Below are 23,202 nucleotides of genomic sequence, written 5' to 3'. Positions count from 1 at the left end.
GAATTAGGGTTCAACATTCTGTGTCCCTACCTCCCACAACAATATCCCCCTTGCCTGAAAAGCATGATGTCCTTACTTCTGCATATTAGAGTTCCCTAGCTTTGAGGTGCTTGACTAATTGCTGGCTTCTATGGCAACATCTTCCTTACCTTTACCCCCACCTCAGTGACTGATAGTGCTCTTCTCCTTCCTTAAATAACCATGTATATCACCTGTAGTTGCTTACCCAGTGTTTCCCCCAGTAAAATGTAAACCTGAGGGCAGACACTCTTGGTTTATGTCCTTAGCACAATGGCTTTCCCAGTGCCTTATACAGTACCTTGCATATAGTGTATGTTTCAAAAATACTTATTCTATTGAAATAGAGTGAAATTGTGCAAAGATTATTTAATTTATTAAAAAATTTTAGTGCTTTGCACATAGTAAGTGTTTAATTAAAATTTATTATTTTATGATTGAAATAGTGCAAAGCACTATGGGAGAATGGAGAGATAATTTCAGTGAATAAAACTAAATGCCAAGAATCATCAGTCCTCTGAAAATGAAAGCAATACCCAGTATAGAAACTAACCTGCTGTCAATAATAAGAAAAGAAACCTAAGCAGTAGAAATGATGTAAGCTGAGAAGCTAATGAAGTCCTCTCTATATGTTTGAAAAGAATTGGCTCTTTTTACTAAGATTTACCAAGAAAGCTCAAGTTCTGGAATTTTTTAAAGTAAAAGTTACCTGAAAAAAAAAGTCCTAGATCTACTTTTTGATACAAGTCAGTTTACTTTGCTAATAGCAATTTCTCAAATTTACATAATGCTATACTTTCAAAACTTTTCCATAATGATCTAGCTATATGCACTATATATTTACATTTTGTATACATTCATTTAGTATATTAATTACATGCATTTATATGCATATGTTCATATATAGTATTATTTTTATTTATATTCTGAGTTATGTGTATAAATATGTACATATATAATATGAATACATTCTGCTTATATATCATACATATACTATATTATATTACATATACATATTATATATTACTGTAGTATTTATTATATATTACACATATATTATATACATATTCAAATCCAGTCTCAGACAGTCATTTGCTGTGTGACACTGCAAATCACTTAAAAAACACACCCCAAACTTGTTTGCCTCAGTTTCCTCATCTGTAAAATGGGGATAACAATAGTGCCTACTTCACAGGGTTGTTGTGAGGATCAGATGAGATAATATTTGTAAAACTCTTAGCACAGTGTTTGACCATAGTAAGCTCTTAATAAATGTTATCTATTTTTAATTAATCTCATCATGATCTTGACAACAGCCTTGTGAGGTTGGTAGTACAAATATTATAGGATGTAAAAGTTGTACAGGATATTAATCCGACTCCCTAATTTTACAAATGCAGATGCTGAGGCCCAGAAAAGTTAAATGATGTTGACAAAGTGGTGGAACTGGGATTAAAACCCAGGTTTCTTGACTCCTGAAAAATGGAAACTCAGAGAGTTTAAACAACTTGCCTAAGGCCACCCACCCAGTAAAGGACAGTGTTGGTCCTTCAGTCTAGGTCTCATTAATTGCAAGTCCCCTGTACATTTCACTTATGTAATCTTTGCCATTAGGCTCCAAGCAGGAAGAAGGATCTGTTAATATTATGTTTGAGGACGTAACAAATGGTTATCTTGCTTATTCTCTCATTTGCCCCGGGGGAAAAAGACATGAACACATGGAACCATTCCATTATCCTTTTTTCATGGAACTCCTGGTTTAGAGAGATTTGCTTCTTTTCCTTTTTTCTCTTTGGTCAATTGTCTTTCTCCAATAAGCAGGGATTGGAAGAAAAAAGGCAAAAGAATGCGGGGGTGGGGATCTCCTTGCTTTTTTTTTCTTTCCTTTTAAAACCAAGATGTTTTAATTCTACTAAAGAAATTTTCACTCCCAGGGAAAGGGTAGATATTTTAGAAGCCAAAAGAAAAGAACTTTGGTGTTATTATTCTCCATCTCCGCCCACCGAGTAGGTCATTTTCTAGACTATTCCTTTTATGAGAGATGAAGATTTCTGGCACACAATAAATCAAGTCCCGCCCCAAGCTTGATCTCTCTGTTCTCCACCCTCCCCTTTATCTGCCTCCTCCCATTTCTTCAATTCTACTAATACCCTGACTCCTAGAGGGGAAAAGGCAGTTCCTTCCTGTAATCTTAATATATACTAATTCTTTTCATGGTCTGTTCTGATGGGACTCATGACAAGCCCTCTCATCTTTTTTGCTTTCTAGTGCCATCAGAAATGCATTTTACGGGACCTAAGGAGAGTCTGGGATCTCCACAGCGCTAGGCATGGATGATCTTTCGGCTCATAGGATTCAATAGGATTCCACAAAGAGAGAAGCATGGGTCCAAGTGGTGACCTGATAGCAAAGTAATCCCCTTTATGCCCATAAATAAATAACTAATTTAAAGATTTTTTAATGCAGTAAGAACAAAAATATTTCATGTATCCTCACCACTCCGTTCTTCTTCCAGTATCTCTTCCACTGAAATAGAAATAGCATGAAACATTACATAGATAATTGAACCACAGGGTCAAGAGGGAGCTGGAGAGGACATCTAATTTATGCTGTCTTGTCCGGAAGTATCTAGACTAAACCATCCTGGCAGATGCTTCTTCATCTTTGGCTTAAAATTCTCCAGGGAAGGAGATTCCATAGCTTCTCTTCTGTGTTTAACAACCCTTTCAAGAAGGATTTTTTTTATGCTGGACTTTTGTTGTTGCTGCCCTTAATAGTGTTTATTTTTTTTCCAATTACAAGTAAAGATAGTTTTCAGCATTCATTTTTTGTAAGATATTGAGTTCTAAATTTTTCTCCCTCCCTCCTTGATCTTCTCCCTCCCCAAAACAGCAATCTCATAGATTATACATGTATAATCATGTTAAACATTTCCACATTGGTCATTTGTGAAAGAAGAATCAGAACAAAGGGAAAAACCACAAGAAAGGAAAAAAACAAACAAACAAAAAAATAGGCTGCTTCAATCTGCATTCAGACTCCATGGTTCTTTCTCTGGATGTGGATAGCATTTTCTCTTGCTGCACTTTAAATCCACAGTTGCTCTCCCTCTTTGTGTAGAGTAATCACTCAAACATTTAAAGACTATAATTAAACACTCCCCACTTCCCTCTATCTTTTCTCCTACAGACTATATAATTTCAGTTCTTTAGCCTTTCTGCAGAGATCATTTTGCTCAAAAAATCTAAGATAGATGGACTGGGGTACTGTGAGATAGCCCTTGGTGCTGCAGCTAATCCCTCAGTCTTTATAGAGGTACAGCAGTCACTTGGTCAGGAGTAATTTCTTTAGAGAAGCAGTCACAGACTGGTTGCTTGAGTGTCTATGCTATTGGTGACATGACCTTACTATTCCCTTCTTTAGGCTGATTATACACAGAATCATTGAATGAACATTTCTTGGATGCCATTTTCCCAGCTCTCTATATTCCTGTTTTAGGGCAATCTGCTGTTCCTGTTTTAAGCAGGAAAACAAACTGCCTTCAGGGCCTGGAAAAAAAAAATCATCCTGGTAGCTTGTATAAAAGTGTTCTTTCTTTTGTTCCCTTTCAGTTATTGTTACTGGCTTTGTTTACTTAAAGACTTTGTCTGACCGAATTTTCTTGAGAACAAAGATTTAACAAATCCTTAAGGAGGTATGGTGATACAGTGTAAAGAATGCTGGATTAGTTGGAGTCAGTGGGTTAGTTCAAGTTGGAGTTAGTGGGTTCAAATCCTCTGCCACTTTTTACTTTTATGACTTTGTGTAAATCACAATCTTCTTGTGCCTCAGTTTCTTTATTTGTCAAATGAAAGGGTTGAACCTCTAAGGTCTTTCCTAGTTCTAAATTTATAATCTTATGATTTTTAGTGAAACAGAAGGTTGAGTTTTTTTGCGTAGGTTTTATTGCACAGGGGCCAGAGGAGGAAGCTGCTTAAGTATGGAGGCAAAGTATGGAGAGTGAAGCATGGAAGTCTGGGACCTTTTGCAAAATGGTGTTTTTCTGTATGTATCTCTCATTTTGTTTTCCCTTTAGCTAACAAGAGCCTGCCTACCCTATACTTCTGATCCTCTGCCACTGTTGTATATCTTCACCCTATTTTTAAACCTTTTGCTTGGCTTACTCCTATTATTCAGACCTATAGCTCCAAGGACAAACCACTCACCCCTTTACTTTGTCCTGAACTCTCATTCTAATTTAATCTTCCATTTCATTGAACAAGCTCTTATTAAGTGCTTATTCTGTATAAATCATTGAGCTAGACACTGGATGAGATGCAAAGTTTAAATAAGACATGTCTATACTCATTGGAGTCTACAATCCTCTACACAAATACAGACATCTATGTTTAATATATACTGTATAATAAGCTTATTAGAGTCAGAAAACAAAATATTATAAGAAGTCTTGGGATAATATTGTTTTAGATAGGGAATCAGAGAAGGTGGTATCTGAGTCAATGTTTAAAGGACAGTTTGGGATGTAATAGATAAAGAAGGGAAAGGAAGGTTTTCCAGGCACAGCTAACAGTGTGAGCAAAGGCATGGAGGAGGGACAGTACAGGACATTGCCAGGAGGAAGAGAGTAATGGAGTTTAGTTAGAGCACAGAGTAGGGTTAATGGAAGGGTTAGAGGAGAATAATAAATAAGAGTAATAAGAGATAAAGCTGGAAAGCCAGAATGGCAAGTCCCAGACTGTGGGAGCCAATGGGGGCCACCAAAGACTTTTAGGCAGAATAATGATATAATCAGGAATATTTTGGAGCCACTTCAAATCACTGGAGAGAGTTGATTGTTAAATTTTCAATGTGAGCATTTTTATCTTGGAAATAGGCAAACTCTGTATTAAGATTTGCTTTACTGTTTTGATGACTGTCTAGAATTAAGAAAGTGATAAGTTTTGTTGCTGTTTTTGAGTTGTTTTAGTCATGTCTGACTCTTCCTGACCCCAGTTAGGGTTTTCTTGGCAAAGAAACTGGAGTAGTTTGCCATTTCCTTCCCCAGCAAATTTTACAGGTGAGGAAATAGAGACAAACAGGGTTAAGTGATTTGCCCAGGGTCACAAGGCTAGTAAATATCTGAGGCCAGATTTGAACTCAGGGAAAGGAGTCTTTCTGATTCCAGGCCCAGTAATCTATTTCCTATACCACCTAGCTGCCCCAAGAAAGCAATAGAGAAAATGTTAATAATATAAATTAAACCTAAAAGTTTGTCATATATATTTTCCCCACTGGAGTGCTGGTTGTTAAATATTTAGCAGCATACTGCTGGAGATAACCAGACACAAGTCAAGTTAGCAAGCATTTATCAAACATTTACTATATGCCAGGCATTGTGCTAAGTGTGAGGGGTATACAAACACAAGCAAAAAACAAAAACAAAACCCAAGTTCTCTGTCTCAAGGAGCTTACATTCTAATGGGAGAAGACAATACATTATAAGGAACTGGGAAAGCTAGGTATGGGGAGAGAAAATTGACATAGGATCCAAGCCTGGAGAATGGAGGATGGCTGACCTTGGCTCTTCCTCAAAATGGAAATTTTAGGAGGAATTCAACAATGAGAGAAAGAGGTTACAGGGGACAAAGGAGGAAGCAGCTTAAGTATGGGGGTAAAGTATGGAGAGTGAAGCAAGGCAGTCTGGGACCTTTTTCAAAATGGAAGTTCTGGAACAAACTCACCAATGAGAGAAGGAGGCCACAGAGGCCAAAGGAGAATGCAGCTGAAGTGTGGCTACAAAATCCAGAGAATTAAATATAAGAGAAATTATCTGGGAATGATGTGAATGATGGTTTATATGTATGTGAAAGGAAGTGCAGAGAGGAGAACAGAGAGAAGAGGGGGGAAGATTCATTAAAAATTACAATAGATGGATGATAATGAAACCTATTGTAGAATAGTGGCAATGGGAATAGAGAAGAGGGGATGGATGTGAGATGCTGAAGAAGTGAAGTGGAAAGAATTTGGTTACTGATTGGAGATGGGAAGTATGGGAGAGGAAAGAGTCAAAGATAAGTATAAGGTTACAAACATTGTTGTTGTTTGTTGTGTGTCCTTTGTTCTCAAAGAAGACCCATGATGTCAGAAAGTATGTCTTGACTTGCAAATGAATTGGATTTAAGTGAGGCAGAGCTGTGCAAAGTCATTAGCCTCACTGTTTCCTCCAGAGTCATTGGAATCCACCGGTGAGACATAGGTCAAAATGACTGGTGATGGCCTTGAGTGTACAGTGGGAGACCACGGACTTCTAAAGCTTGTTGTTGTTCATTCTTGGTTCTCAAAGAACACCAATGACATCAGGAGGGTGATGTCTTTACTTGCAAATGAAATGGATTTAAACTAGATTTAAATACAAATGTGTTTACAAACATGAGAGGCACAGTGAATGGCCGTGCCAAAGACAGAAACAAGCAAAGTCAGAAGATGGAACAAGTTTAGGGAAAAAGACAACAAGCTCTGTTTGGGATAAGCTGATTTTGAGGTTCTGGCAAGATAGTCAGATAATACCCTCTTGGGAGTTTGGATTGGTGGTCCTGGAGCTCAGGAGGGAATTAGACCAGAAGCCTTGATCTGGGTGTTATTTGTACAAAGGTGGCAGTTGAAGTCATTGGGATGAGTTAGATTTCTAAGGGAAAGAGCATGAAGACAAGACTTTCAGTCAAGGTCAGACCCCTGAAGAATACCTACAATGAAGGGCCAGGAGGAGGATGAATGAGATTGAGAAAGAGTGGTGAGGAATGATATCAAAGTACATAAGGAGTTGCTTGGGGGATGGGTCAGAGGGAGTTTGTGTGTATCACCAAGCAGAGCACTCTTGGAGACCAAACAGTGGCCTGGTTTCATATGAAAAAAGGCAGGTGTAGCCCAGAGACCCATGGGAATCTGAAATCATCTCTTACCTCCTAGCTATGCCTCTTCCTCTGGGGAGCTGTGTTGTCGGTGGATGACAGTAAATGCAATAATTAGATCATTTAACAGTCCCTATGGAGAGTCTGGAAAAATACATCTACCCTTTATATTTCAAAGTAGAAAGGTGAAAAAAATGAGTTTTGTAATCAAATATTACTGATGATAATCACATTACTGACATATCACATACACTACTTGGACATTTTATAGAAATGAGAGTGTGTTTTTAGATATTCATTCATTTATTCAGCAAGCATTTATTAAGAGCTTATTTCATTCCAGGGACTGTAGATCCTTCTCATAGGATCAGCAAATTGTTATCTCAAAAAGATATTAAAATGTATCTAGTTGTTAGAGGGAGTAAATACACATATGGACAAGGGACTCCCAGCCAGTGTAAGTCTTACTATACCCATAGTATGAATGATGAAATAGGAGCACAGAGAGATTAAGTTTAGCAGCTAGGTAGTGCAGTGGATACAGTGCCGGACCCAGAATCAGGAAGACCTGAGTTCAAATCCAGACTCACATACTTACTAGCTGTAAGACCCTGTATAAGTCACTTAATCTTAGTCTCAGTTTTTTTTATCTGAAAATAGAGGTAACACCTACCTCCCGAGTTTGTTGTGAGGATAAAATGAGATAAAATTTGTGAAGTACTTATAAACCTTTAGGTGCTATATAAATGCTATCATTATCATTATCATCACCACCATCATATTATGTTATATATCATATCATATTACATTATGTTGTTGTTTAATAGAAGTTCAACACTCTTTCACCATGCTGCCTCCACTAGGGATATTTTGGGTGGAGAGTTGTTTATTTCATTACTGTATTGTACTTTTCAGCTCTTCTCCTAAATAAGAGAGTGCTTTATTTCAACTAGTCCAAAAGTTTCTTTGGAAACAAAAGATGCTGACAGTCAAAAATAACATTCATTACTTTAATGAACAAAGTCAAATTTGATTTTTTTAAAACTGTATTTGTTTATTCTGAACTTGAAACACCAAAAAATAACATTTCCAAATACACAGCAGAACTCCCATAGAGTTTTATATGAAACAGTGAATCTCCATTCCTACCACTTGCTTTTTTAAAAGTATATAATAAATTCCACACATTACTTTCAAAACTGTTCTGCTTGTCTGTACTTTTTTCTGAACATCCTTCTATTCTCTCTTGTTCATTAAAAAAAATGTTTCAATGACTTTCTTGTTTTAGGTCATTATTACTTAATCCTGCTGGACCCTCTTCCTTTTTATTATAAACTGAGGGAAACAGAAAAGCCCTTTTAACAAATAAACTTAGGGGGCAACTAGATGGTGAAGTGAATAGAGTACCGGCCCTGGAGTCAAGAGGACCTGAGTTCAAATCCGGCCTCAGATGCTTAACACAAAAACTAGCCGTGTAACCTTGGGCTAGTCACTTAACCCCAATTGCCCTCCAAAAAAAAGCAAAAACAAAAAAACATCAGAAAAAAACAAATAAACCTAGCTAAGTAAAAGAAATTCATACAGAAGTCATGTCCAAAAACATGTCTCTTTCTGTATCTTATGCATGTCAGTCATTTAGTCAGTCAATAAGTAATTATGAAATGCCTATTATGTGCCAGGTAGTATGATGAGCACCATGGTTCACAACTTAAAGACTTCTTACCTTGAGGCTTTAAGCTCTGTTGACCCTTAGTTCTTGCTCAATGTCCTGATCACATGGCTGTTATTATAATTAAGGAACTTAAGTTTATGTTTCCATGGTGCTTATCACCCAACTATCTAGGAGCTGAGGCAATATTCCTTTATTTTAAGGTTTTTTTTAAACAATACTGTGTTCCCTCCCAGTATCACTCCTTCCTTTCCAGAGAACCATCCCATATAATAACTAATATTTTAAGAATGAAGAGAAAGAAGAAAAATTAGCATAAATAATACACCCAAAAAAGTCTGAAAATATGTGCAATATGCAACATTTGTGGACCTCCCACCTCAGCAAAGAAATGTGGTAGGAATGGGTCTTCCCATATATCTTCTTTCAAACCATGCTTATTCTTTATAATTTTGCAACTGAGGCAATATCCTACAAAAGGAATGGAATTTTTAGCTTTCCTCTATGACAGCCAATTTGTGAAGCAAGGTATGGGGCTAGAGAGCTTCTAAAGTAAATGCTTGGCTGCAGAAACAGAGAAGGGCTAAAGCTACTATAGAAATGTCATCTATATGGGACGGCTAGGTGGCACAGTGAGTAAAGTGCTGGCCTGGAGTCAGGAGGACCTGAGTTCGGTTCCGGCCTCAGACACTTAACACCCACACACAAAAAACAGCCATGTAACCTTGGGTAAGTTGCTTAACCCCAATTGCCCTCCAAAATGCAAAAAAAAAAAAAAAGTCACCTATGGCTCCCTCTGCAGTACATTTTCAATAAATTTTATTGTTTGATTTGACTTTTCCCTCCCAGTTCTCTTCACTCACTCTGCATTCTAGAAAAATCCTGGTGCAGAGTGGGAAAGGTGCATACCTATTGCCTCTCTGCAAGGGCTAGTTACTTGGGTTTTTGGATAAGAATTTAATGAGCTAATGCATTAGTCAGCACCTTTGTGCAAAGCACTATGTATCCTTTCCTTTACCTTTCCCCTCCCCCTACTCCTATACTTTGGGTGTATGTGAATACGTATGTGAACAGTTCTTGTCTTCCTCTTGCTTATAGTACAGTTGGGCAGAAAAGATGCATACATGTAAATGAAAAGCTAATTAATAATATCCTACCCTGATGAGACCACTGAAAGCAACAGTAGGGGCACAGGGAAGAGAAGCTCATTTCAGAGAAAGGGGAGTAGAACAAAACATTTTTTAAAAACATCCCCAAATCTCCCAGTGTCCTCCATCCGCACCTGAAGTTGACAGATTGAGAACAAGTCCATCCAACTCCATTCATTTTTCAAAAAATATTTTATTGATATCTTTTGTTTTTATGTGGCTTTCATTTCTTAATATATACCTCCCCTATCCATTTAGCTATCCCTTGCTACAAAGATTTGAAAAGCAATTCAAGAAAACCAGCAACATTTCAACCATGTCAGACAGTTTATGGTATATCTCATACCTTAGTCTCCCACCTATGCAAATACGGAAAGGAAATGTATTTTTTCAACTTCTCTATTGCCAAACTTGGCTATGATATTCTTATGGTGTTCTGTTTCAGTTTTTTGTTTTTTTCCATTTACTTTGTTGTAGTCATTATATATATTGTTTTCTGCCTACTTCATCAAGACTACATCTCCCCACGCTTCTGGTATGTTTTCACATTCATAATTTCTTATGGTGTAGGAATACTCCATTATTTCTATAAGCTAAATTTATTTTAGCTATTCTACAATCAATGGGCACCTATTTTCCTGTTTTTGCTGCCACTAAAAACATAGCTATCAATATTTTGGTCTATAAATACCAGTCATTTGAAAAATAAATGCCATCAAGAAATTAAGTCCAAACAGAATAGAGTCAAGGTTCCCTTTTGCCCTGGTTTGGATATTTTAAAAGTGCTTAAGTACCTAAGAGTCAACACTAAACTCAGTTCTTTCTCCCCAGTTTGATTTAAATGCCCTGATTAGAGTAATACATGTGTTTATCCACACCACAGCATATAAAATTTTACTACAAATATGTGTCTTGAATTTTAGCCAACCATTGGAGGGTTTCTGTTGATTTCTTGAATTGCAGTTCTAATTTTTACGAGTGTATTGAGATCAACTTTTCTCGTTTTCATTCTAATGTTTAGTTATTTCAGTCTTACTGAAAAATTTTCCCCAAAGGAGCCATGAAATATATAGAACCATGGAAGATTAAAGACAAATCCAAGGCTATTTTTTTAAGCTTCCCAGTTGACAGGATTGTGGTGTGTTTGAGCTGATGTGGGGATATATAGTTAGAGAGCCTTTGCAAACCTTTACCTCTAAGTAGGTGAGGTGATATTTTATCCCTTGATAACCTCCTAATGTGTCAGATTCTGACTCAATGGAGGAGTGGGAAGGGTTAGGACAAATAGCAACAGACATGGAATTCCAGTTTGTAAAGATTTTGTAAATCCTAATGATGTATCTACTCTGACTCATACCTGCATTCATACTTTCAAGGACATACTCACACACCCACACTCATATATCCTCTGTTTGGCATTTAAAACCCTTCATTGTCTGACTTGAACCTATCTTTCATAGCTTATGTTATATTACGTAGTCCTCTCATACCCACTGATCTTCAGCTAAGCTGGTCTACTTGGGGTTCCCTATATACAACATTCCATCTTCTGCCTCTGCTTTTTTTTGGTCTCTCCAGCACCTAATAAAGAACTTTGCATATAATAGGTGGCTAACAAATGCATGTTGAATTGTATTGGAAATAGTTACTACTTAGTTGGAAATAGCTGACTCCTGATGAAGTAGAGCTGATCAGTGGGCTTCCATAACTTTGGTCTTAGTTTCTAGGAAATCCCTCAGAAAGTCATCCCAAAGGTAATATTTCTATATTATTTCCATTGCTATGGTAGGACAGGTGACATCATATGTGCAAAATTATGACATGCCTGTGCCAGCCTGAAGACTGTAGTGGCGGAAAGCATGTCCTTTGGTACATCATTTTGATGGATGCTCTGATGGTTACTTAGGCAAGCAAAGACAATCTTACATGTCATTTTCTTGGGCTGATTTCAATAGCTCCCCACATTAGCACTCATGATCAGCATTTAGGTCATGCAGTTCCACTGAATACAGAACAGACTTCATTGTAACTTTCACCTTTATAATTGGATTTGTTTTGTTTTGTTTGGACATGTGATTTCATCCATGTAGGCAACTCCCTGCTGAAGAAACTCCTTTCACCAGTGCAGATCCTTTCAACATTCTGCAACTCAGTCTTTGAGACCATGATGGTGGAGGGGGACTGGGATGTTATGTGATTTCCTATAGGTAGGGTATGTCAGAGGTGGAATTCAAACACAGGTTATCTTGATTCTGAGGCCAGCTGTGTCCAGTTGCCTCTCTCTGAACGGATCCTTTGGGCTTATAATCAATAGCACTGGTATCATACCTCTGTATTCCAAAATACCAGGCTAAATTGGATGTATAAATAGGATGAACTATCTTTTGCTCAATCATTGTTGTAATTCCTGAAATTACAGGACTTTTAAAAATGCTTCCAGTCCCTAATGAATACATTAAGATCTTTCATTATGACCCCTGTCAGAACCAAACATGTTTCTATGGCTGGAATGTCCTCCCTCTTCCCTAATTTCTTATTGAATTTCCTACCTATCCTTTAAAGCCCAACTAAAAAGCTACCTCCTTCACAAAATGGTGACTGCTCCCCAGTGGTTGATGACCTTCCCTCTTAAACTGTAAGGACAACCTCACAGTATAATTTGTTCTATTTTTATTTCTAATGACCTTGTCATGGAGTCTTATGTATTGGAATTGCCTACGTTTATGGATTGTGCTTTTATTAAACAGGAAGCTACAGGTGAACAAGGACACAGTGACTAAGTATTTTTTTTCTCTCTGCCATTTTTACTTCCTGATGCCCCAGGGGAAAAAAAGAAAAACAAAATCCTTGTATCAAATATTCATTGCTAGGAAAAACATATTTCCATATTGACTTTATCCAAAAATGTGTGTCATTCTGCATAGTCTATCATCTTTCTGGTAGGAGGCAGGTAATATTCTTCATCATCACCCCTCTGGAATAATGGGTGATCATTGGACTAATCAGAATTCTTAAGTCTTTCAAAATTTATTTTCATATTGTTAATGCTATAGTATAAAGTATCCTCTTGACTCTGTCCTCTTTACTTTGAATCAATTAATACAAGTCTTTCTATGCTTCTCTGAAACTGTCTCCATCAGAACATTGTACACAGTAACTGTAATGTCGTACAATGATCAGCTATGGATGACTTAGCTATTTTCAGCAATACAGTGATCGAAGACAATTCCAAAAGACTCATGATACAAAATGCTATCCACATCCAGAGAAAGAACTGATGTAGTCTGAATGCAGATCAGAGCATACTATTTTCATTTTATTTTTTCATGCTTTTTTTTCTTTTTAGGGAGAGGGTCTGTTTCTTCTTCCACAACATAACTAATAAGGAAATATGTTTTATGCATGCACAAAAAAAGAAACTCTCCATCATTTCCTTCAGCACAATATTATTCCATGACATTCTCATACCATAATTTTTTAAGCCATTTCCTAACTGATAGGCACCTCCAAATGTACTTTTAATTCAGTTTTGGACTTTCCCTTTTGTTCAGGTCCAGTGCTCAGCATACAGTAGGTACTTAACATCCATTGGAAGAATGTGCTTCTTTTGCCAGAGAAATGTTTTATGGAATTTTGACTTAACTAAATATAGTATTCTCTATCATCTTTCAGGTAGATGATCCCAACAGCAACTTTGGAGAAATGATGAATGAAGCAGATGCTGCTAACTCTGTAGACAATCTTGGAAGCAAACAAGCCCTAAGTACTGACTACTTGGATTCTGATTACCAAAAAGGACAACTGTACCTCAGCTCCCTTAACAGTGATGATTTCCAGGTGGCAACATACACCCTCACGAATGCTGTACCTATGACCCAGTCGTTAAGGGAAAGGTGGTACATGAATGTGAATAGCCTAATGGATCTTGCCTTGGCCCCATATTGTGGTAATGGGGATGATCTGTATGTCATTGCAGGAGCAGTGCCCTCAGACCACAGAGTTAAGGACAAACTGTCTGTCCCTGACTTTGTTTGGTTGGCTGCTTGCTGTGCTGTTCCTGGAGGGTGGGCTATGGGATTCATTAAGCATATGAGGGATGGGGATATCATAGAAGACATGATGGTGAAGGATCTTGAAAAGCTGCTTCCATCTGGGACTCAGCTGTTCCAAAACAATTGTGGGGAAGCAGACCAGGACACAGAAAAAATGAAAAAAATATTAGAGATGGTTAACCGTGTACAGGATGAAGAGAGAGTGGTCCAGGCTAAGTCAAGTCCTAGCCAATTATCCAGTACTCGGAACAAACGGTCTGCTCTGTCATTGCCAGAGGAAGCAAATGAGGGCAGTTTGCTCAGAACAATTGGCAGCATTATTGCTACCCCTTTTGTCAAGCTTCTCCAATTAATATACTACCTCGTGGTTGGAATCCTGAAAACTGTTCTCTATTGTCTGTGGCACATTACCAAGCAACTTGTCAATATTCTAGAAAATGGAATCCATAGGATGTGTTCAGCAACAGTGTCATACTTCATGGCCATTGGGGAAGAATTGGTGAGCATTCCCTGGAAAGTGGTCAAGGTCATTGTCAAAATCATCAGGGCCCTTCTACGCATCCTCTGTTGCCTGCTGAAAACCATTTGCCGAATTCTGAGTATCCCAATCAGAGTCCTTGTGGACATTGTCAGTTTCCCCATGTACACAGTTTGTGCCATCCCAACTGTCCTGAAAGATATTGCTGTGGGCCTGGGGGGCACTTTCTATCTCCTCTTGGACACTGCCTTTGGCACTATTGCCAGCCTGTTTCATGTGCTTTTTGGTATCTGTAAACGAATTGGCTTTAAGGTATCTTATGACAACTCTGGGGACTTATAAAAGGAAAAATGGACCAGGAGAATCCATCTACTGAGATTTTGACTTTTTGTAAGGGAGAGTCAGAGTGATTTCTCTTTCAACATGTGGCTTCCTGCTCTTAGTTCACATGGCATTTTGGGCACTGATAATATTGCAAACTCACTTAGAGGTTAAGGGGAAACTGCCTGTGGTAGCAAAGAAATGACAGTATGATTTAGAATTTTCTTCTAGTAAAGTGTCAAGGGCTGAAAGTTGAGGGTTAAACTAATCTCTTGTGGCTCTACAGTCTAGTTTGGTCAAGTGGTCAGCTTTTCCTAAGTCATAAATACTTTCAGTTCTTCACTATTAATAAAGTAGGGAAAGTGGCCTACACCTCAGGAGATATCTGTCTGCTGGTGATAGTTGGGAGTTAGGTAGAGTAAAATGTTCATCCAAAGTGTTTTCTGAAAACTGGGAAAGAGAAATACGTTCCTCCCTTTAATATTTGGTTCTTCTCATCTAATCTAATTAAACCCAATAAGGTCAGATAAAAAAGCCCACCACTGATGTTTTTAGCTGATTCTTGAATCTTCCTCCAACATCATGACCTTGAAACAATGTAAAAGCTGCCAGCCTGAAGGGCGCTTACCCATTACTACAACCCAAGAAGCTCCTTTGGACTTTCAAAGACCCCCAAAATCTAGTTATGGTTTTTAATTTTTCACAGTTGAATTTCACTACATAGTCTCCATAGATAATGGATGTTTTTGCAAAATGTGACTTAATGAGGTGGGAAAATAAGTCCAGAATTATCTTGCCAGTTAGCAAGTATAATATTCCTCTCTCAGGCAAAAGCCCAGAAAGGATTAGAACTCAGGGTCAAAGCTTTGTTTACTCTTGTGTAGTGTTAGTGATCTTAGGGAATCTTTCACCAAGCCAAGAAACTGACACCAAGTTAAGGGTCACCTGAAAATCTCATTCTGAGAACTGCCCCCTCCCCATCAGTTAATATGATAATGACCAAATTAATCTGGGCTTCTGAACAAGTCAATTTAATGAATACATTCCCCTATGCATCAAGGCAAACAATAAAACTGAAGCACTTTAAATGGGTCCCTAAAGAATTATTTTGATTAGGAAAAAAAAGCTTACACTCAAGAAGAATTCAAGTTCATATATTTTAAGAGTAAGCGTTAATAGAGGGAAAGCTGCTACAAAGTTTCTCAGGAAGCTAGATCTGTGATTAAGAAATGTCTCATAGGAAAATATTTTTGTGGGCAATAGGTCATTGGTTTAAGACTCTTATAATATATCTTTCAGGTCACACTCTACCAAGAAATTAAAATTTTCTCACAATCATAGGTCATGCAAGTAAACATCTCCATTTTCCTACCTCTTAACAACACATTTGTTAGCCTGAAACCATTTGCGGAAGCAAAACCACCCTCCTCAGGGTTTACTCTGCTTCTGACATTGGATCATTGCCCATGGAAAGGACTGAATAATTCTAACAAAACAAAGGGGTCAGAGGAAAAGTTGTAAATTGGCTGGAAGCTTGGTATGAAACCCTGACACCAGAGGCATCTGCCCTTTGCATTCTATCATCAGAAAGTTGGATTCATAAATTAAGAGGCAGGAAGGATATTGTGGATACAGAGGCTAATCATTTGCATTGGGGTGGTGGTTGGAAAATGTTAGTGTAATGAACGTAGAGGGACTGAAAAAGGATCATTGCATTATATTTAAAGAGAATTGCAACCAGTAAAGGACCATCATGGTAATCCATAATGTAAGACTTGGAACACAAGCCCTGGACAGGCTTGAGATTGGAAAATATAGTTCATATTTAGATATTTTATTAATTTTACAATACTCAACCACTTGCTTCCATTCATGAAAGTGTATGTGGCCAGATAAAACTTTCCATTGGCAACATAGTACGATGGAAGGAACATTGACTCTGAAGTCAAGAGGACCTGGGTTCAAATCCTGGGTAAATTTATTTAGACTCTCTGGTCCTCCATTTCCTCATCTATAAAATGAAGGGGTTGAACTAGTTGGCCTTTGAGGTGCCATCTGGTGTGGGGCTATGATCCGGGAACTATAGGAGTGATAAGGGAATAGAAAATGGTGGTATTTTGTATTGAAGCTGATTCACAGAATCATAGGGAGAGGAAGCAATACAACCATTGAATTTTGGAGCTGAAAGGGACATTCTCCTTTTATAGATGAGGAAACTGATGCCTCCACAGAAGATACATGACATGTCTAAGATGACACAGCTGGTTAGTGGTAGAGTCTGGATAAGAACCTGGGTATCTTGTCTTCATTCTCCTCCATCAGACTTATTCCAGTGCTCACTCCTGGCTTTTGTGGTCTGAAAGGAACAGGCAACTGATCCCATCTACCTGTAGCACCATGACTAACCCAACTGTGACATGTCTAGTAACTAAGAACTTATTTAAGTCTTTGAGTTCATTGCATCATGCATATTGTGGCCTTCCTAGGAAACTGGGGAAGGAGAAGGAAGCAAAATACCTACTATAGTTAAAAAACTGGGGCAGCCATCCTTGCACTGAGCATGTCTACTGTAATTGACAATCTTCTCTGTTTGCTAAGACTAGGTTGCTGTTGTCATGAAGCGCTGCCCGGGGATCAGTTTGGGGAATGGCACAAACAAAGCCATTTTGTTTGGAGTTTGACTGAAGGGCGAACTTGGGATTGCAAAACTTATTTCTATCTTGAGGATTTTGTTGATGCTCTTTCATATTCATTGTAGCTTTATGGAAGAATTGTCTATATGTAATTTTATTTTATTACTTTTTGGGGAGCGGGGGGAAAAGTCTAGATTTGTGATTCCTTTAGTGTATGGAATCTCTGGTGTGGAAACTTCCTACACCTATAGAGATGTACACCTGTAACACAGGTAGCCTTAGAGAACTTAAATGACAAACCAAATCACATAGCTCAGACTATTATAAATGCCAGAGACAAGACCTGAACTCAGGACTTTTTGGCGCCAAAGCTGGCCTCCTGTCTACTCTGTTAGGCTGCCTCTCAAAGTCCTGATGAAGGACCTTTATATACAGTTTGAACATTATCAAGACTCTGTTTCTCTTCCTTTTCCCTGGTCCTACCCAACTTTTGGTTAGTTCATTCTCCATGTAGTATTTCCAACTGACCAAGGACCAGGAAACTGAAAAAAAAAAGTCAAAGGTAGGGGGAGACATAAGTTTGTAGCTTGAGACTCAAGGTGTAGTACAGAATACCCTGTGGGAACTCAAGCAAATGCTTGTGACTTGTTAGCAAGTCTGGTGAGAGGTGGACTGGAGAAGGAAGCCCCTGGCTCAAATGAGCTTTGGGAATTACCTGTCAGTTTCATCTAACCCTGTTCTCTTTGTTCCATATAAACTCAAAGGCACTGATTTCCAAGTATACCTTCCATTTTTATTTTGCTTTGAAACTTGAGAGCATTTGTGAAGAAAAGAGAGTGGCTCTAGCCACAGGGCAAGTATTAGAATCGCTTTTCAAGGCCATTTTTCTGGGGAAATTATCTTTGGCTCAGCCATTTCAGAAATAACAGTATTTGTGATGTGTTTTAAGTGAGTGAGACTCTATAGGTTCTTTCCTCCATAGATTTTGCCCTGCATCAACAACAAAGCTTATATCCATCTTTATTACTAAAATCCCTACTGTCTGAAAGGAGAAGGCACAGTCTCTAAAAGAAATTGGACTTCTCTGGGGCTCTGCATCTCAGACTTTCTTTTTTGCAAATGGCACTAATAAGGGCAGGAAATCTTGGCTGCCTCCCCAGTGCCAGCTGGGACTGGCAGCTCATTGTGTCTTGTTCTGTGTTTGGCAGCTGCTCGGGATGCAATAAATGATACAAAGCAACAACAACTTGTTGGTGACAGTTTCATAATACCCATTACAATGCGGGTCTCCATCTACCAAACACGTTCCCAAGTTTTGCATCCCCCTTCCAGGCAGCCACTTCACGTGATGTGTTGACTGCTAACCAGAACCATAGCAAGCCCATCCAAATTAACAACAACAACATCTAAACATTCATATTTCAATGTTGAAAACCTCCCCAAACACTTCTTTTTTCTATCAAATAGCCTGAAACAAACTTTCAAGGCACTCATGGCAAGCAACAGATTGGATTTTCTCTATTCTCCTTATTTGTGCTTGAATTTGGTATAAGCTTGACTTTATTGTTGACAACTGTATAGTAAATAATAATAATGAAAGAATAATAGTTTTTTAAATGAGACTATAGATCCCCTTTTGTTAATCATCTAAAAGAAAGGGCAGCAATGACAATTAAATCTGAATTGAACTGAAATCTTGTGGCCATTCTTCCTTGATTCCTTTTGGAAAGTTTGCCAAGTGTTAATCTGGGGTCATGTGATGCAAAGTGCAGAATCAAAGACTGTTATAATTAGAATGGAGCTTGACATAAGACTATAGCTTTAGAAAGAATGCTGGAGATTCATTTCCCCTCCCCAGAGTAATTAAGATGGAGTCGATGCAGGAGCCGCAGTTGGGTTTGTGGGCCCGGGGGCCCTCACTGGGCCAGTTTTACCGCATCCCGCCCATCTCCGGAGGTCTCCCAGGGCTGGACACCACTGTCTTAGGAAGCCTGATTACTCGGATGCAGAACCCAATGGTGACAGGGACCTCTGTCCTAGGTGTGAAATTTGAGGGAGGTGTAATAATTGCAGCTGATATGCTGGGTTCCTATGGCTCCCTGGCTTGTTTCCGAAATATCTCTCGAATCATGCATTTCAACAACAATACCATGCTTGGTGCCTCTGAGGATTATGCTGATTTCCAGTATGTGAAACAAGTCATTGACCAGATGGTGACTGATGAAGAGCTGCTGGGTGATGGACACAGCTATAGCCCCAAAGCCATCCATTCTCGGTTGACGAGAGCCATGTACAGCAGCAGCTCCAAGACGAACCCACTCTGGAACACCATGGTCATTGGTGGCTATGCTGATGGGGAAAGATTCCTCGGCTATGTGGACATGCTTGATGTAGCCTATGAAGCCCCTACACTGGCCACTGGTTATGGTGCCTACTTGGCCCAGCCCTTGATGCGAGAGGTTTTGGAAAAGAAGCCAATTCTAAGCCAGGCAGAGGCACAGGAGCTGGTGGAGCGCTCCATGCCTGTGTTGCACTACCGAGATGCCCGATCTTATAACAGGTTTGAAATTGCCATAGTGACTGAGAAAGGAGTTGAAGTGGAGGGACCTCTGTCTGCAGAGACCAATTGGGATGTTGCCCACCTGATCAGTGGCTTTGAGTGATGCAGTTTTATCTCCAGCCTCGTCTATTGTGCCCTAACTATTCCTGGCTCTGCTATTAAGGCCATGTTGGCTGTCCCAGGACTTGAGATTTGACTTTTTCCTTTTATAAGAGATTGGTAGGAAATAAATCATTCTGGACCTCCTGTCTTTGTGCTTGTGGGATAAGATGGGAGCCTTCTGTGTTGCTTCTTGCAGTTCCCTTCCTAGTCTCCATTCCCTCTTCCTTAAGAGATCTTTTTTTCAAGAGAATTAATTTGTTCTATGAAGACATGGCACCTGCACTGCTGATTTCTTTTGGACCTGTAGGCTGAGACTCTATAGAGGAAACCTTAAGTATATGTGGCCTGAAATAAACATGTTCCTCAGGAAAAAAAAAAAGAATGCTGGATTTGGGATCAAAAAACTTGTTTTCATTTCCCAGTTCTGCTACTTAACACTTATGTGACCATAGTGACCTTTGGGCCTCAGTTTAACATCTGTAAATGAGAGGGTTGGCCTAAATGATTGCTAAGGTTCCTTCTAAAGTAATATTAATGTACTGAACACAGGACTTATGAGTTAGGAAAATCTGAGTTCAAATCTTATTGTTGTTAAATAGTTTCATTTATGTCCAACTCTTTGTAACTCCAAGGGTGTTCTTGGCAAAGATTCAGGAGTGGTTGGTCTTTTCCTTCTCCAACTCATTTTACAGAGAAGAAAACTGAGGCAAACAGGGTTAAGTAACTTGCCCAGGGTCACACAGCAAGTGTCTGAGGCAGGAATTGAACTCACATTTTCCTGACTCCAGGCCCAACAGTCAGTCTATCCACTACACCACCTAGTTGCCCAAATCTAGTCTTTGGTCTAACTAGCTATGTGACCCTGCATTATTAGCCTTTCTCTGAACCCCGGTTTCTACAACTGTAAAATGAGGATAACAATAGCCCTTGCCTTATAGGATTATTGTGAGGATAATAAGAGATAGGATATGTAATGCATTGCATAAATTGTTCTATTAGCATTAACCCAACTCCATTATTTGAGGAAGAGGAAACAAGAAGGGATATACAATGACAAGTTCAAGTCACATAGATGGTAAGGAGCAGAGGACCTTAAGTCTAGTGTCCTTTCCACGATAGCAGGCTGTCATGTAGAAAATTTGATCAAAATCTGAATCCACTAAAAAATCAAGGTAGAAAAAGCAAGCACATACAAAGCTGATCTTAGGGCTGGCTTGTAGATATTGTCTTGGCCTATTCCAAATTGTGATATGGCAGAAAGAGCTGTCGACTTAGAATCAGCAGACCTGGTGTGAATTTCTCTCCTCCTTATTCGTGCTTGAATATGATATTCAGAACCATACGCTGACTCTGGAACCACTGGTGACGTAATGTCAGCAAATCACTCCACCCCTTTGTCTCACTGTCTTCATCTGCAAAATTAGGAGGTTGATATTCCATCTATGATATACAACTTTCCTCATAGGGTTGTTATGAAGAAAGACTTATGAATGGTTATTATTATAACTATCATTGTTGTTATTCCATATGGTGTAATGAAATGCCTGCGTGGATTCAGTAATCCCAACCAGGCCTACTCATTAGTGGGGACCACTTTTCAGAATAAACAGGAAGATTTCCCTGGAGCGAAAGAGGTACATCCAGAGCTTTGCTGAACTCATTTTAAAATGATTCTTAGATCTTGATGTGTTGATACTCTGAGCATCTCATACTATGGGACCAAGGTTATAAGTGTGACTGTGTTATAAGAAGAGCAGTCGCTTACATGGTGTATCACTCTTTTGTCTCCTCTTACTAGAATGTAAGCTCCTTGAGGGCAGAGACTATATTTGCTTTTGTATTTGTACCCTCAGTGTTTAGCACGTTGTTCAACACATAGTAAGTGCTTAATAAATACATTTCCATCCATCCATTCATTCTATAAATACATTGTATGCATTATTTCACTACATCCTCACAGTGCTGTGAGGTAAAGAGTACAAATATTATCATCTCCATTTCACAGATGAGAAAGCTAAGGTTCGGTAAGGTTGTGATTTGCCCTAGCCCACAAAGTTAATAATCTTAAGACTTGAACTGAGGTTCTAAAGATCTTCATGGCAACAGTTTCGAGCAGACACCAAGACCAATCTGCTATGACTGCTATCATCATCATCACTCTCATCATTATTATCATCCTTATGAATTTAGTGGTATATGAAATCGTATTACCATGAGATTAGCGGGTGCAGTGGATAGAGTGCTGGGCCTGGAGTCAGAAAGACTCCTCTTCCTGAGTTCAAATCTAGCCTCAAATACTTGCTGGCTGTATGACCCTGGATAAGTCACTTAACCCTGTTTTCCTCAGTTTCCTTATCTGTAAAGTGAGCTGGAAAAGGACATAGCAAACCAAAACCCCAAATGGGATCACAGAGAGTGAAGAACAACTAAACATGAATTTAACACCACCACCACCTGCACTTGGAGAAATTGGCCCACGACATAATTTCTATGAGGCAATGTGGCATAGTAGATAGAGAATTGACCTTGGATTCAAGATTTAGGCTAAAGTCTCAACTCTGACCCATCATGTGTTGTGTGACCCTGGGTAAGTCTCCTTGCTTCTCAGCGCTCTAGCCAATTCTGTAAGACTCTGAGTTGCAGAGAAAGTGCTAATCTGCACTGATAGGGGCATTTCTTCATTTGGGACTTCTTTACATAAAAAATCGAATTCTCTTTCTTTTATTTCATCAAATAATAGAATGTAAAAGCAAGAAGGGCCCATCGAGAACATTTAATGCAACCCTCTTGTTTTTATATGCTGACATCCAGAGATGGTGATTTCCTCAATATCACATAGCAAGTGATATATGGCAGGTCCAGGAATTTTAGTCCAGATCTCCTGACTTCCCTTCCAATGCTTGTTGCACTAGTCCACTTTTGGAGGAGGGAAGAAAAGCTTTTACCAGGTGACTACTATGTTAAAAACATGCTAAAAACTTATATATCTTATTTGATTCTCACAACAGCCCTGGGAGGTAGGTGCTAATATTATCTCATTTTACAGATGAGGAAACTGAGGCAGACAGAGGATAAGTTACTTGCTCAGGGTCACACAGCTAGTGTCTAAGGCTGGGTTTGAACTCAGGTCTTCATGACTCCAGACATGGCACTCTAGCTACTTTGCCACCTGGCTGAAAATAAAGGTTAAGTATGATAAGTCATTTGTATAGAGAGCTTAACCCCAAAGTAGATTCTTCAGAAAAACCTGGTACTTGTTTGAGAGGAGATGATGAGGGTGAAAGGATGCTAGGAGGTTAATATAATCCTAGCCTGAATTGCCGTAGGATCTTTC

General features: G+C 38.8%; 1 protein-coding gene and 1 pseudogene across 1 annotated transcript in view; both read left to right on the top strand.

The window, feature by feature from the left end:
- ENDOD1 (endonuclease domain containing 1) overlaps positions 1 to 18,900 on the top strand; it is a 34,000-nt gene extending 15,100 nt beyond the window's left edge. The window contains exon 2 of the mRNA XM_069079690.1: positions 13,395 to 18,900. Coding sequence (XP_068935791.1) covers positions 13,395 to 14,594 — 1,200 coding nt within the window. The 3' untranslated portion in view covers positions 14,595 to 18,900. The remainder of the gene's footprint in view (positions 1 to 13,394) is intronic.
- A 139-nt stretch (positions 18,901 to 19,039) lies between these two features.
- Positions 19,040 to 21,793, top strand: LOC138154713 (proteasome subunit beta type-4 pseudogene; annotated as a pseudogene).
- Positions 21,794 to 23,202: the final 1,409 nt, after the last annotated feature.

This window comes from Petaurus breviceps, unplaced genomic scaffold, assembly GCF_028583685.1.
Source record: "Petaurus breviceps papuanus isolate PSGF00001 unplaced genomic scaffold, PetGlider_PUasm1.0 91133, whole genome shotgun sequence".
Taxonomy (NCBI): Eukaryota; Metazoa; Chordata; class Mammalia; order Diprotodontia; family Petauridae; genus Petaurus; species Petaurus breviceps.
This window is presented reverse-complemented; position numbering and strand designations above follow the sequence as displayed.